The sequence below is a fragment of the Balaenoptera physalus genome, assembly GCF_965194825.1.
Source record: "Balaenoptera physalus genome assembly, chromosome: 15".
Taxonomy (NCBI): domain Eukaryota; kingdom Metazoa; phylum Chordata; class Mammalia; order Artiodactyla; family Balaenopteridae; genus Balaenoptera; species Balaenoptera physalus.
The window spans coordinates 39,987,527-39,998,459 of record NC_138894.1 but is presented as its reverse complement, the minus strand read 5'-3'; the positions used below and the strand labels follow the sequence as shown (position 1 = coordinate 39,998,459).

Sequence of the window (10,933 nt, the reverse complement as noted above, 5' to 3'; positions counted from 1 at the left end):
GACAGCCCTTCCCCCTCCCCAACAAACACATACAAACTCCTGCTTCAGGTCCCCTGAAGGGGACCTCTTAGGAAAGGGGGCGGAGCCCTAGGGCTGGTTGGCGAAGGCTGGGTCCTGCGAGGCGCGCCTGCGCCGTACAGCCCCGCACGTGTTCGAGCCTCAAGCTTCCGCTGGCGCTGGAGTTTCTTGAGGATGCAAACCGAGATGGAGGCACAGAGTCCCTTGGCCGAGGCCGGCTTCACCCAGGTCACCCGAAAAGGTGGCCGGCGGGCGAAGAAACGGCAGGCTGAGCAGCTGTCCGCGCCGGAGGAGGGCGGGGACGCGTCCCGCATGGACACCGAGGAGGCCCGGCCCGCCAAGAGGCCCTTCTTCCCGCCCCTCTCCGGGGACGGGTTTCTGGTACTGGCGGGGACCGAGGGACAGGAACGGGGCAGGGGCCAGAGGCGGGTCAGGACGGTGGCCTCTGGGTGATGTTGAAGCTTCTTCTGGCGTGAAGCTCTTAGAGAGGTGACTCTCCTGATGTTTAATTCGTCCAGTTAAAGGAGGCTTTTTGATAATCAGCTGTTGTTTCATATCTCCACCCACCCCCTATTCCTCCAGACAGCTCCTGAGTTGTGTTTTCTTGTATCATAGGGTGGGAAAGAAGAAACCAGAAAAATTCCAGTCCCAGCTAACAGATACACTCCCTTAAAAGAGAACTGGATGAAGATATTTACTCCTATTGTGGAGCATTTGGGACTTCAGATACGCTTTAACTTGAAATCGAGGAATATAGAAATCAGGGTGAGGATAATATTAACCATTTTCAAATATACTGCGGTTTCTCTTTTCTACGGGAATGAAAAGGCATGAATAGACTTTCCTTAATGAGGCTTATTTTGTTGAATGATTTTCTTCCAGTTTTCTAATATATTTTAGTGTTTGAACCTCTCAAATGCCTTCAAAATCTGCATACAACACAATTATTAGTTGAATTAATAAGTTCGGACTGAAATCATACTAAAATACCAGCTGTGTCTTAGAAGACTTTTAATAACGTTCTGTTTTAATTGAGAAAAGGCTTAGTAAAGAGGTTGCCATAAACAGAAGTATTTAAATAAGCAACCAAAGTACTTGCTGCAGTACAGGTGCTATATATTTTAGTGGTATTTTTTTGAAAGAAGTATTATTTTAAGAATAAGTGTAAATTATGTATAAATGTGTTTACTTATTCATTTGTTCATTCCATGATGTCAGTCTAGGAGTTAGACAAATAAAATTAGTAAACTTAGGGTTTTTAAAAAATTATTTATTTATTTATTTTTGGCTGTGTTGGGTCTTCGTTGCTGCGTGCGGGCTTTCTCTAGTTGCAACGAGCGGGGCTACTCTTCGTTGAGGTGCGCGGGCTGCTCACTGTGGTGGCTTCTCTTGTTGGGGAGCATGGGCTCTAGGCACGCGGGCTTCAGTAGTTGTGGCGCACGGGCTCAGTAGTTATGGCTCGCGGGCTTAGTTGCTCCGCGGCATGTGGGATCTTCCCGGATCAGGGCTCGAACCCCTGTCCCTTGCACTGGCAGGCAGATTCCTAACCACTGCGCCACCAGGGAAGCCAGGGGTTTTTTCTTCAGGCTGCCAATTTTGTATCAAAATCAGTGACCAAAAGTAATTATGTCTTCCTTTTTAAGGATTCATTATCAGGACTGGTATAGACTCATCTCTCTTGAAAGACTAGAATAGAATAATGGAATAAAGCAAAGAGGCACTGGTCTAAATAGTTGGCAAAGTTTAAAATACAGAACTTGACAGTAGAATTCCTCTTTGTTCCCATTGGCACTTTCATTCAGGTTTTTATGGCTTTCTGCCAAAACCTCTTGTTTGCTTATAAGTTTCCTTTACCTCATTGCTTTAAACCTCCTTTCACCACTCTGTCCTCTATGCCAGAGCCAGATTAATTTTCTCAGACCACACTGGTTTTATTGATATCTTGGTATCTTCAGTATTTCTGAAAGATAAAAGTTTTTGACTGAATTTGCCTTTCAAGTAGGAGTCTCATTCCCAAGTTCTCTCACCATCTCTTTGAACATTTTTCTGTCCGTCATTATGGATGGATTTGCTCTCTGAAGGCCCTCTCCTCCCTACTCCCTTTTTCTTCCTCAGTTTCATCATCTTTCAGGGTCTAGCTCAAGTTCTTTCTCCTTTACCATCAGTCCATTTTTCAATCTTGTCTTCAGGGCCTAAACGTTTATTGTGCTTAACTGTCTTATGAATTGCAGCACCATCAATTTGGATTCCACTGACATTTGTTGATACTGCTTTGTGCCAGACACATAGCGGTGTTTGGCAGGCACTACATCATTTTGGTCTTCAGGACAGCCCTGTGAGGTAGATGACATACCCCATCTAACAGATGTGAGGAAACTTGCCAAGGAGTTTCTTGGCCAAAGTCATTAATGCTAGTAGGGACTCTTCCATTCCAACCTCCTTATTTTACAGATGAGAAAACTTAAGACCTAGAGCATTCATGGGACTTGCCTAAAGTCACATATAGAATTGCGACTGGGGTCTAGTTTTAAATGTGCCATTACGCAGCCCTGTATGTTTCAAATTTGTCAAATACGTGGTCTCCTCAACTCGATTGTGAGTCTGTGTGGGGGAGGAGAAATGATGGTTTTGGAATCAGATCTGTGTTCAAATCTTATTTTTTCACTTTTTGGTACTTGAGTTTCCTCAAATATAAAGCTATTTATCTTACTTAAATTTAGGTTGACATGACGATTAGAGCTATAGTGTGTCAAGCACCTTTGTAGTACACATCATTTACAGGGATGGGCATTTTATGAATAGCACCTATATCTGTGATTATCGAATAAACTCTCTGAGGGCAGGATCCCTGCTTAAACCATTCTTGGTAATTAGTACTAGAGTTGTTGCTTTGGGAAAGAAACATCAGCACAGGAATGATGGCTGAAGTCAGGAGATTAGATCAGGACTCCCAGGGAGACTGCACTGAAGGAGAAGAGAAGAGGACCAGCTTGGGTGGAGATGGGCCGAGGATGGAGGTCCTTCAGAATGGGAGCCATTGGAGGAATCTTGCTGGTAACTCCAGAGTCAGATCAGCCTTGGAGTACAGTCAGTCATTTGACAGTCTTTAGGGGGCACTGCCCAGTTCTGGAGTTAGCAAAGTTTTGTTTTGAAAATTAAACACGATACTTATCTCACCAAAAACTGGGTCATAGAGAATATATTGGGGAAGGGTGGTGGTGAAGGAAATTAAAATAATTGGAAAGGTCAACCCTAGTAGTTTGTTAGAATATTATCTTTTTCATTCCAAGCTATAATTTGTGCTCCCTACCACACCTTTTTTTTTTTTTTTTTTTTTTTAACAGACTTGTAAAGAAACCAAAGATGTTAGCGCTCTGACAAAAGCAGCTGATTTTGTGAAAGCCTTTCTTCTTGGGTTTCAGGTAGAGGTGAGTGATTTCATGATATCTGAAATGGGGGCTCGGAAAATACGCCATATGACAGTTTTGACGGATTTGGGCATTTTTTTTTGTTTGTTTTTTAATTTGAGTGTTGTAGTTCTACAATTTATGAGAGTTAGCTTAACACTCATTCGCAGGTGCCTGAATGGAAGAGCTTCACAGTATGTATTTCTGTATTGTAGGACGCACTTGCCCTCATTAGGTTGGATGACCTCTTCCTAGAGTCTTTTGAAATTACAGATGGTGAGTGTATGGTGGTCTTTTCACATGAACTACTGGGTGGTACTTTTGTATTGCTTTGTCTTGTACCTGAGTCTCAGCTTTCCAGTCACATCAGTTGAGTCGCATTATTAGCAGCTTTTTCAAAAATGCGTGTTTTGTGTCTTTCAGTAGGGAAATTTCGCTAATGATTAAACTTCCCATGGAAGTGGGTGATGCTGGGATGGCTTCCCTCCTGAGGTCTTGCTTTTCTCATTTAGTTAAGCCCTTAAAGGGAGACCACCTGTCGAGGGCAATAGGAAGAATCGCTGGCAAAGGAGGAAAAACCAAATTCACCATCGAGAACGTAACACGGACGCGGATAGTTTTAGCTGATGTGTAAGTATGTGATCTTGAGAAAATTATTGTCATAATTTATAGTTGATCGTTTGCTGGTTTCAAGAAGTGATAAAGATTGTATTTAACGTATAACGTAGCCACTAAATCTTTGTCAGGATATGGTTCTGGATGAATAGTTACCTACTTTGAAAACAGATTTAGTTGAGAAAATCTTAGATATTATAGCTTTTTTCTCAATTAGTAATGAAGGAAATGTTTAGAATCACTGTTAAAAGAAATTATATGACAGGTGAAGATTGAAATAGTATCTCAGGAGAATCTATTAAATCAGTAGAGGAGAGCAAGGAGTGTGTTGAATGCCATCATGAGGCTTTCCTTTAAAAAAGAAAAACATAAATATATATACACACATGCACGTATATGTAAAGGCCTTTCATAAAAGGAAGGTGAGCATTGCACATTGTGGGAAAAACTAGAGAGCAGTTATATGTGAACATCAATAAGATGATACAGGCTTAAAATAAGGGTGCAGGAAGTCAAGCTGGGATTACCCTTCCCTGCTGGAGGTTGAAGCCGCTCTGTTGCCAGCTTGGGGTTACTGGCAGATGGCGCAGAGATTATATAATGCCGTGAAGTTGGGAAACGAAGCAGTTGACTGAGAGGAGCAGGGACCTGCCTACTGCTAAATCCAGAAATAATTTTATTTAAAATCATCTCATCTTTGCTCTGAACCAAGGGGCTCACCATTATTTTCGAATCTGAATTTTAGACTCTTTTTCATACTGTAAATAGAAAACTATTAACACTACATTGGTGGCCCTGTTTACCTGAAGACAGGTGTGTTATAATTTTGACCTTTTATGACTTGAGCCTGGAGTTGGGACCACGGAGCCATGGGAAAAGCTCTTTTGAACTAGAAATTTCAAAAATTGAAATGTTTACCACACTTCAAAATATCATAAACAGCCCTAAAAGTTTTTGTTAGTTTAGAAATTTTAAAATGTAACTGATTTGCTAGTCCAATTATGGTTAACACATCATATTAAGTTTATAATTTATAAATGTATCAGTGTATTTCTAAGGGTTAACTTAAAATTTACTCATTGAACTAATTTTTTAAACAGCTGTATTATAGTATGGTTTACATACAATTAAAGTCACCTGTTTTAGGTGTATAATTCTATGGGTTTTTGGCAAATACTCTGCAGTCCTGTGATCCCACCGCGCTCATTTCCATCACCCCAAAAGTTCCTTGTGCATCTTTTCAGCCCCTCCCAATTCCCAGGCAATCACTCATCTCCTTTCTGTCACTATGGTTTTGCCTTTTCTCGAAATTCATATAGGTGGAAATACACAATATGTAGTCTTTGTTACATGGCTTCTTTTAATTAGCGTGTTGTTTCAAGTTTCTCCATTTTGTTGGGGGTTAGTAGTAGGTTTTTTTCAGTGCCAAGTACTGGCAAAGAAATGTACTGTCTTGCAGTTTTTGCTGTAAATAGGCTAATTGGAATCCACATGTTCAACAATTTATATTAGTTGTGATACAGCCATAAGATGGACTGTTATGCACCCATAAATGTTATTTTTGATGAGTTGCTGAAAACCTGGCAAAGATCACAGTAGGATGTGAACAAAATATGAAACTGAAAACCATTTGTTCCAGATACATTCAGGATATCGAATGGGAAAGAATGTTGCCTATGTGTCCTGAGACCTGTATGCCATTCCAACTACTGCCCCATTGCTTTGGTTGTTTTAGCAGCAAAACTACTCACGTTGTATGTATCCTTGCTTCTGTACCTCCTCATCTTTCATGCTGTACTTCACAGAATTTTGTTTTTATCGAAGTTACACATACACATACTTTAAAAAAATTCCTCCTGTCTGCTTCCATTTCCCCCTCCTCTGAGGGAGGAAATTTCAAGTCTTCAAGTTCAGCTAGCTAATTTGTAAAAGTTATTTTTCCTCTGTATTTCCAAATATCTTTGTACAGCAGCTTAATTTTTTCCCCTCAGATTCACTGTTGCTTTTCTCCTGTGAAAGATGAAGATTTCTCTTTTGGACTTCCCCACCTCCGCCCGCATGCTCACCCTTTCCAGCGGTCCCGTTTGCTTGCCCCTCCCTCTACACTGTGGGTTTGGTTCGACTCAAGCTCAGTGTTACCTGAGCATGAAATCGGTGCTCAGGGTATTAACAGCTGAGCCAGGTGGTGTACTGTGGTTACTTTATCTGTCCTCTGCAACTTTGTTGTCACGTGAAGAAATAATTCTTACGTTTCTGTGTGCTTTCTCAACATTTCAGCGTACTAATTGAATAGAAAGCCATACATTGTCTGTGTCTCCGCTTGGTGGACTCAGATGCATCAGACAGTTTAGAAATCTCTCCTGGAGCCTTCTGTTCCAGAAGCACTGCTGCCCTCTGCCTGGCACACAGCTGCCATCCCGGCTCCTTCTTTCACCATTGCCCCTCTGGTGTTTGAACCCCTCGGTTCTTGGATTCTGTGTCCTGCGTCCTCCTTGTTTTGGTGGCGTAGGTAGTCCTGGAGCTCGCTTAGCACAGGAAGGACATTTTGTGAGACCTGGTTGGGAAGATGTCTTCTATTCTGGCCGAGCATGCAAATCTGTTGTAAATCATTCTCATTCAGAATTCCTTCCTGCAACTTCATCTTCTAATCCTTCTATTCAGTTTTCTTAACATCCTGATGTTGATTCATGAGTGTCTGAAAATTGCTTTTCTAATCTCACGGTTTTGGGGTTTCTTTGGTTTGTTTTTCTTCTTTTCTCCCTGCAGTTTCTGTTTCTGTACTGCTTTATTCCGCTTGCTGGTTGTGCCTTCTACTCTTCTGCACTGGATGCTTTCCTCGGATTCTGGTTCCTCAGTGCGGGCGTCATATGTTAAGAGTGGGGCCATAAGGAGCAGACTAGAAACCTGGGCTCGGGATGCTTGCGGGTGGGCTGGGGATGGGGGGCTGGTGGCCTGTCGGCTTCACTTAGGATGACTGCCAGGCTGTTTCTTTGGGGAAACCCTGATGTCGGTCTCTTTAGTCGTTCCCATTGAGCAGGCCAGGTTCCCCAGAGAAGTATTCTCCAGTCTCTCTGCTGACAGACTTCTGGAGCCCAGTTACGGAAGACAGTTGGAAGTCTCACCGCTCATTGTGCAGACGTTTGCTTGACAGTGCCCCCGTTTTCGTCATGGTGCTCCTGCTTCCACTGTGCCTGGTGCCCCTGGCCCAGACCCCAGGTCTTTCACCTTCTGCAGTGAGCAGCCCCACCCCTTAATTTTACCAGAGTTACAGAGGGGTAGTAGGGTGGTTGTCTGGCTGCCCGGAGTGGGGAAGGAAACCTGGGGATCATCCTGAACAGACTTCAACTAATTCTCTTGTTTTTAGCCTCATTTTCACCCCAATTTCAGAAATGCCTGAGCCTGTGGAAGGGAGACGGTTCTGTTTGACGTCCCCCCCCTGAAGATTTTGGTGTCAGTTTACTAAGTTTACTGATATTTTGGAAGATGGGCTCAGAAAAGCAAAATGCTATATTGTCAGTCTAATTTGAACCATTCGGCAAGGAATGCCCATTAAAAAGGTCTGGATGATCTTCAGAGAGTAGTGAAGAAATTTAAAGAATCTTAAATATTTTTTTTTTAATGTATTTTTATTTATTTATATTTGGCTGTGTTGGGTCTTCGTTGCTGCACGCAGGCTTTCTCTAGTTGCAGCGAGTGGGCTTCTCATTGCGGTGGCTTCTCTTGTTGCAGAGCACGGGCTCTAGGCACGCGGGCTTCAGTAGTTGTGGCACGCGGGCTCAGTAGTTGTGGCATGCGGGCTCTAGAGCGCAGATTCAGTAGTTGTGGCTCATGGACTTAGTTGCTCTGCGGCATGTGGGATCGTCCCGGGCCGGGGATGGAACCCATGTTCCCTGAATTGGCACGCGGATTCTTAACCACTGTGCCACCAGGGAAGTCCCTAAATAATCTTTAGAAAGCTTTGCAGTTAAAATACAAATATGTTTTAACTAAGTACAGTATTACCTGCATCTGAGTACTTTAATATTCCCAGCTCTGCCAGTGTGTCATCTCGGACAGGTGTTTTGATTTCTCACGAACTTGTTTCCTCATATGTAAAGTGGGAATAACTTCTGCCTGATAAAGCTCATGCGAGGATGAAATGAGAACATGTATGTAAAGCCCTAGCGTATTGGAGAGCACTCAGTGGATAGGAGCCATTGTTCACCAAGCGTCTTAAAGAACTGAGTTTTGTTTTTTAATTTTTCATGTCTTTCCCTCATAATTTTTTACTGGGATCTAATGCACTTATCATTCCCCTTCAGAGTGGTTTTCAGTATACTTACAGAGTTGTGCAACCATCACCACCACCTTTCTTTAGGCATCTGTGTCTATCATGAGTTTCCAGAGTTTCTGGATCATGGGACTTAGTGAAGGAAATGCTTTTTGTTGCTGACCTGTCTCACTTTCTCTCTTGCAGGAAAGTTCACATCCTCGGTTCTTTCCAAAACATCAAGATGGCAAGAACTGCCCTCTGCAACCTCATCCTGGGTAACAGCAGTTTCTTCCTATGGTGTTTTCTCTGAAAGAAAAGAATAGGGAATTGAGGAACTCAGATCACATTTGCAGATCACTTTAGGGTCAGGGTGATGATAAAGGTAGCAAGCAGAAACTTGCTTGGGGGTTGGCAAATGTGGGCCCAGAGAGAAAGCAGGAATATTTTTGCTTGGATTCCATCTGCAAGCCCGAGAGAAAGGGTTTATTGGATGACACTGCTTACATCGTCGCTGCGTCCCCTGATGAGGTGCAGTAGGGAGCCCTTCCAGGACAGCAGCAGCGTTGTTGCAGGTTCAGCCAAAAGGGAGCCGCTGGGTAGCGTCAGTCATCTTAATCAACCTACTTAGTCCCATTTCCAAACCACGACGTACAGGCACTTGCGCTCAGAGCCGTGGGTTGTAGCGCTCGCTCGGGAAATGTGTGGGATGCACTGCGGTGCCCAGGTCAGTTGTGCCCAGGTCTGACTGGCTGCTTTTTGAAACATTTTGACAACTCGGTGTCTTTGGCTGTTAGGATTTAAAATGTTCTTTGGAGAATATTTATGTGGTTTCCTTTATGGTTCTTTTGTTAATTTAAGGTAGATCCAGTGGAACATGTCCCTGTCCTTTGTAGAGTTGCAGACCATTTTCCATGTAGCATCTATATGTATACGTGTGGATAAGCTTTTTTATTTTCTCCTGCAGGAAATCCTCCATCAAAGGTTTATGGCAATATTCGTGCTGTGGCTAGCAGAGCGGCAGACCGATTCTGATTTCAAATCAGAGACTTCTTATCTTGTCTTTGAACTCTAGAGAAAAAGCCTTTCCCCTCTACAAGTGGTCACCAGACACCGTGTGAAGAACTTTTCAGTCATGGATACCATTATTTATACTAGCACATTAAGTATAATTTATTTTTTCCATTTTAAATCACATGTAGATTTGCATAGTCTATAATCCTCTCATTTGGAGGGAAACTTAATTTAAAAAAACAGTTCTATATTAGCTTCTAATTTTTTGTTTATAAATTTATAAAAAGTTATTTCTTCTCTATGAGTTGTAATAAAAGAATTATCTCAGAAAACCTCTCTGACTTGTGACCCTTAATACTGGATGGTGTGTGAATATTTTAGATCCAGGTCATAAGCAGCAGTTTGGATATACTCTGTGAACCAAGGAAGGCTAATATTTGTACCTATTTTTGCAGTTTGTAAAATTAAAGACTACATCACAAGGTTGATGTGAGGAAAGAGTTTTATTTTTTAAGTAAGTGTTTAATGAAAGCAGTCAGACCTTACCAGTGTTTGGGTATACTTCTTCTAAGTAGTAAAGGTGAAATATGATAAAAGAATATTTCTACCCCTAAGAAAACTACTATATTCTGCAAATGTAATAGATTGTTTTAACAGGTGTCTGCCTAAATGTTCTGATTTATATTATGCATTTTTTAAATGAAAGGAACCCACTTCATTAAACTGCGTGATGTTATTCTCTTGTACATCTCTACAACCCTTGACCAGAACTTTAAACTTTAATGATAGGAGTATTAGAAAGTACATGTAAGAACTAGAAAAAGTGTTGTTTTTAAGTATTGCTATTAAGCTTTCTATTAGTTACATGTGCCACTGTCCCAAACTAGTTTGTACATTGCATTGGGATTAGATATACTTAATATTACAGTGGGAATCCAGTGGGAAATTGCTGGAAATGTCCCAGCAGTAATTTTTTTATCCTTTGGCAACACAACAGCATGGAGAGTGTATGTGTATGTTGATATCATTTTACTCATATCCCTTTGAAAAGGAATTTGTTGGGACTGTCTTATTCTGGAGCCTGCAAAGGCTTCAGGAGGTACTCGCCTACCCCCCACGCTTTGTCCAGGAAGTTATATGCAAAATTATGAGTACTTAGGGTGTACTTTTCTAAGGAATGGGTCCACAATTTTAATCAGGTTTCCAAAGCGCTTCGCTGAGATGAACCATCACTACGTAACCATAAACATTTTGTGTTGATTCTTAAAGAGCATGATTTTGATTGGAAAAACACGGGTTTTCTATGTTAAAGTGAAGTAATCTTTTGGTATTGTTTGCATTTACTTCCTTTTGAAGATTTCTTACGTAGTTAGAACTGTCAGTAATATAAGAGCAAATATATTTCTTTGGCAGTTGCTAAAATTTGGGATACTGAACTTTTACCGTCTTGAGTTTTGGGCCTCTCCCTAGGCAAACATCCCCACCCCGCAGGGAATCAGCACTGGCTTGGGGCTTGAGAGGGAAACAAAATGTTAGAGGAAACCCAGCTAATTCCTGGAATGGAATAATGAAGAAAACATAGAGGTAATAAATCTGACTGCATCACAGTGGTAGTTGCAGTGGGAGTTGA

General features: G+C 41.9%; 1 protein-coding gene across 2 annotated transcripts; it reads left to right on the top strand.

Moving 5' to 3' along the window:
- The first annotated feature begins 102 nt into the window (after nucleotides 1-102).
- On the top strand, nucleotides 103-10,026 carry PNO1 (partner of NOB1 homolog). Of its 2 annotated transcripts, XM_082426105.1 has the most exons (7): nucleotides 108-399; nucleotides 634-783; nucleotides 3,363-3,446; nucleotides 3,641-3,701; nucleotides 3,938-4,055; nucleotides 8,497-8,567; nucleotides 9,257-10,026. In XM_082426105.1, the coding sequence occupies exons 1-7, from the start codon at nucleotides 193-195 to the stop codon at nucleotides 9,322-9,324; spliced, it is 759 nt and encodes a 252-aa protein (XP_082282231.1). In that variant the 5' UTR covers nucleotides 108-192; the 3' UTR covers nucleotides 9,325-10,026. The 2 variants fall into 2 exon arrangements, with proteins under 2 accessions (XP_082282232.1, XP_082282231.1); XM_082426106.1 differs by lacking the exon at nucleotides 634-783 and having other exon boundaries at nucleotides 103-399.
- The last annotated feature ends 907 nt before the right edge of the window (nucleotides 10,027-10,933 follow it).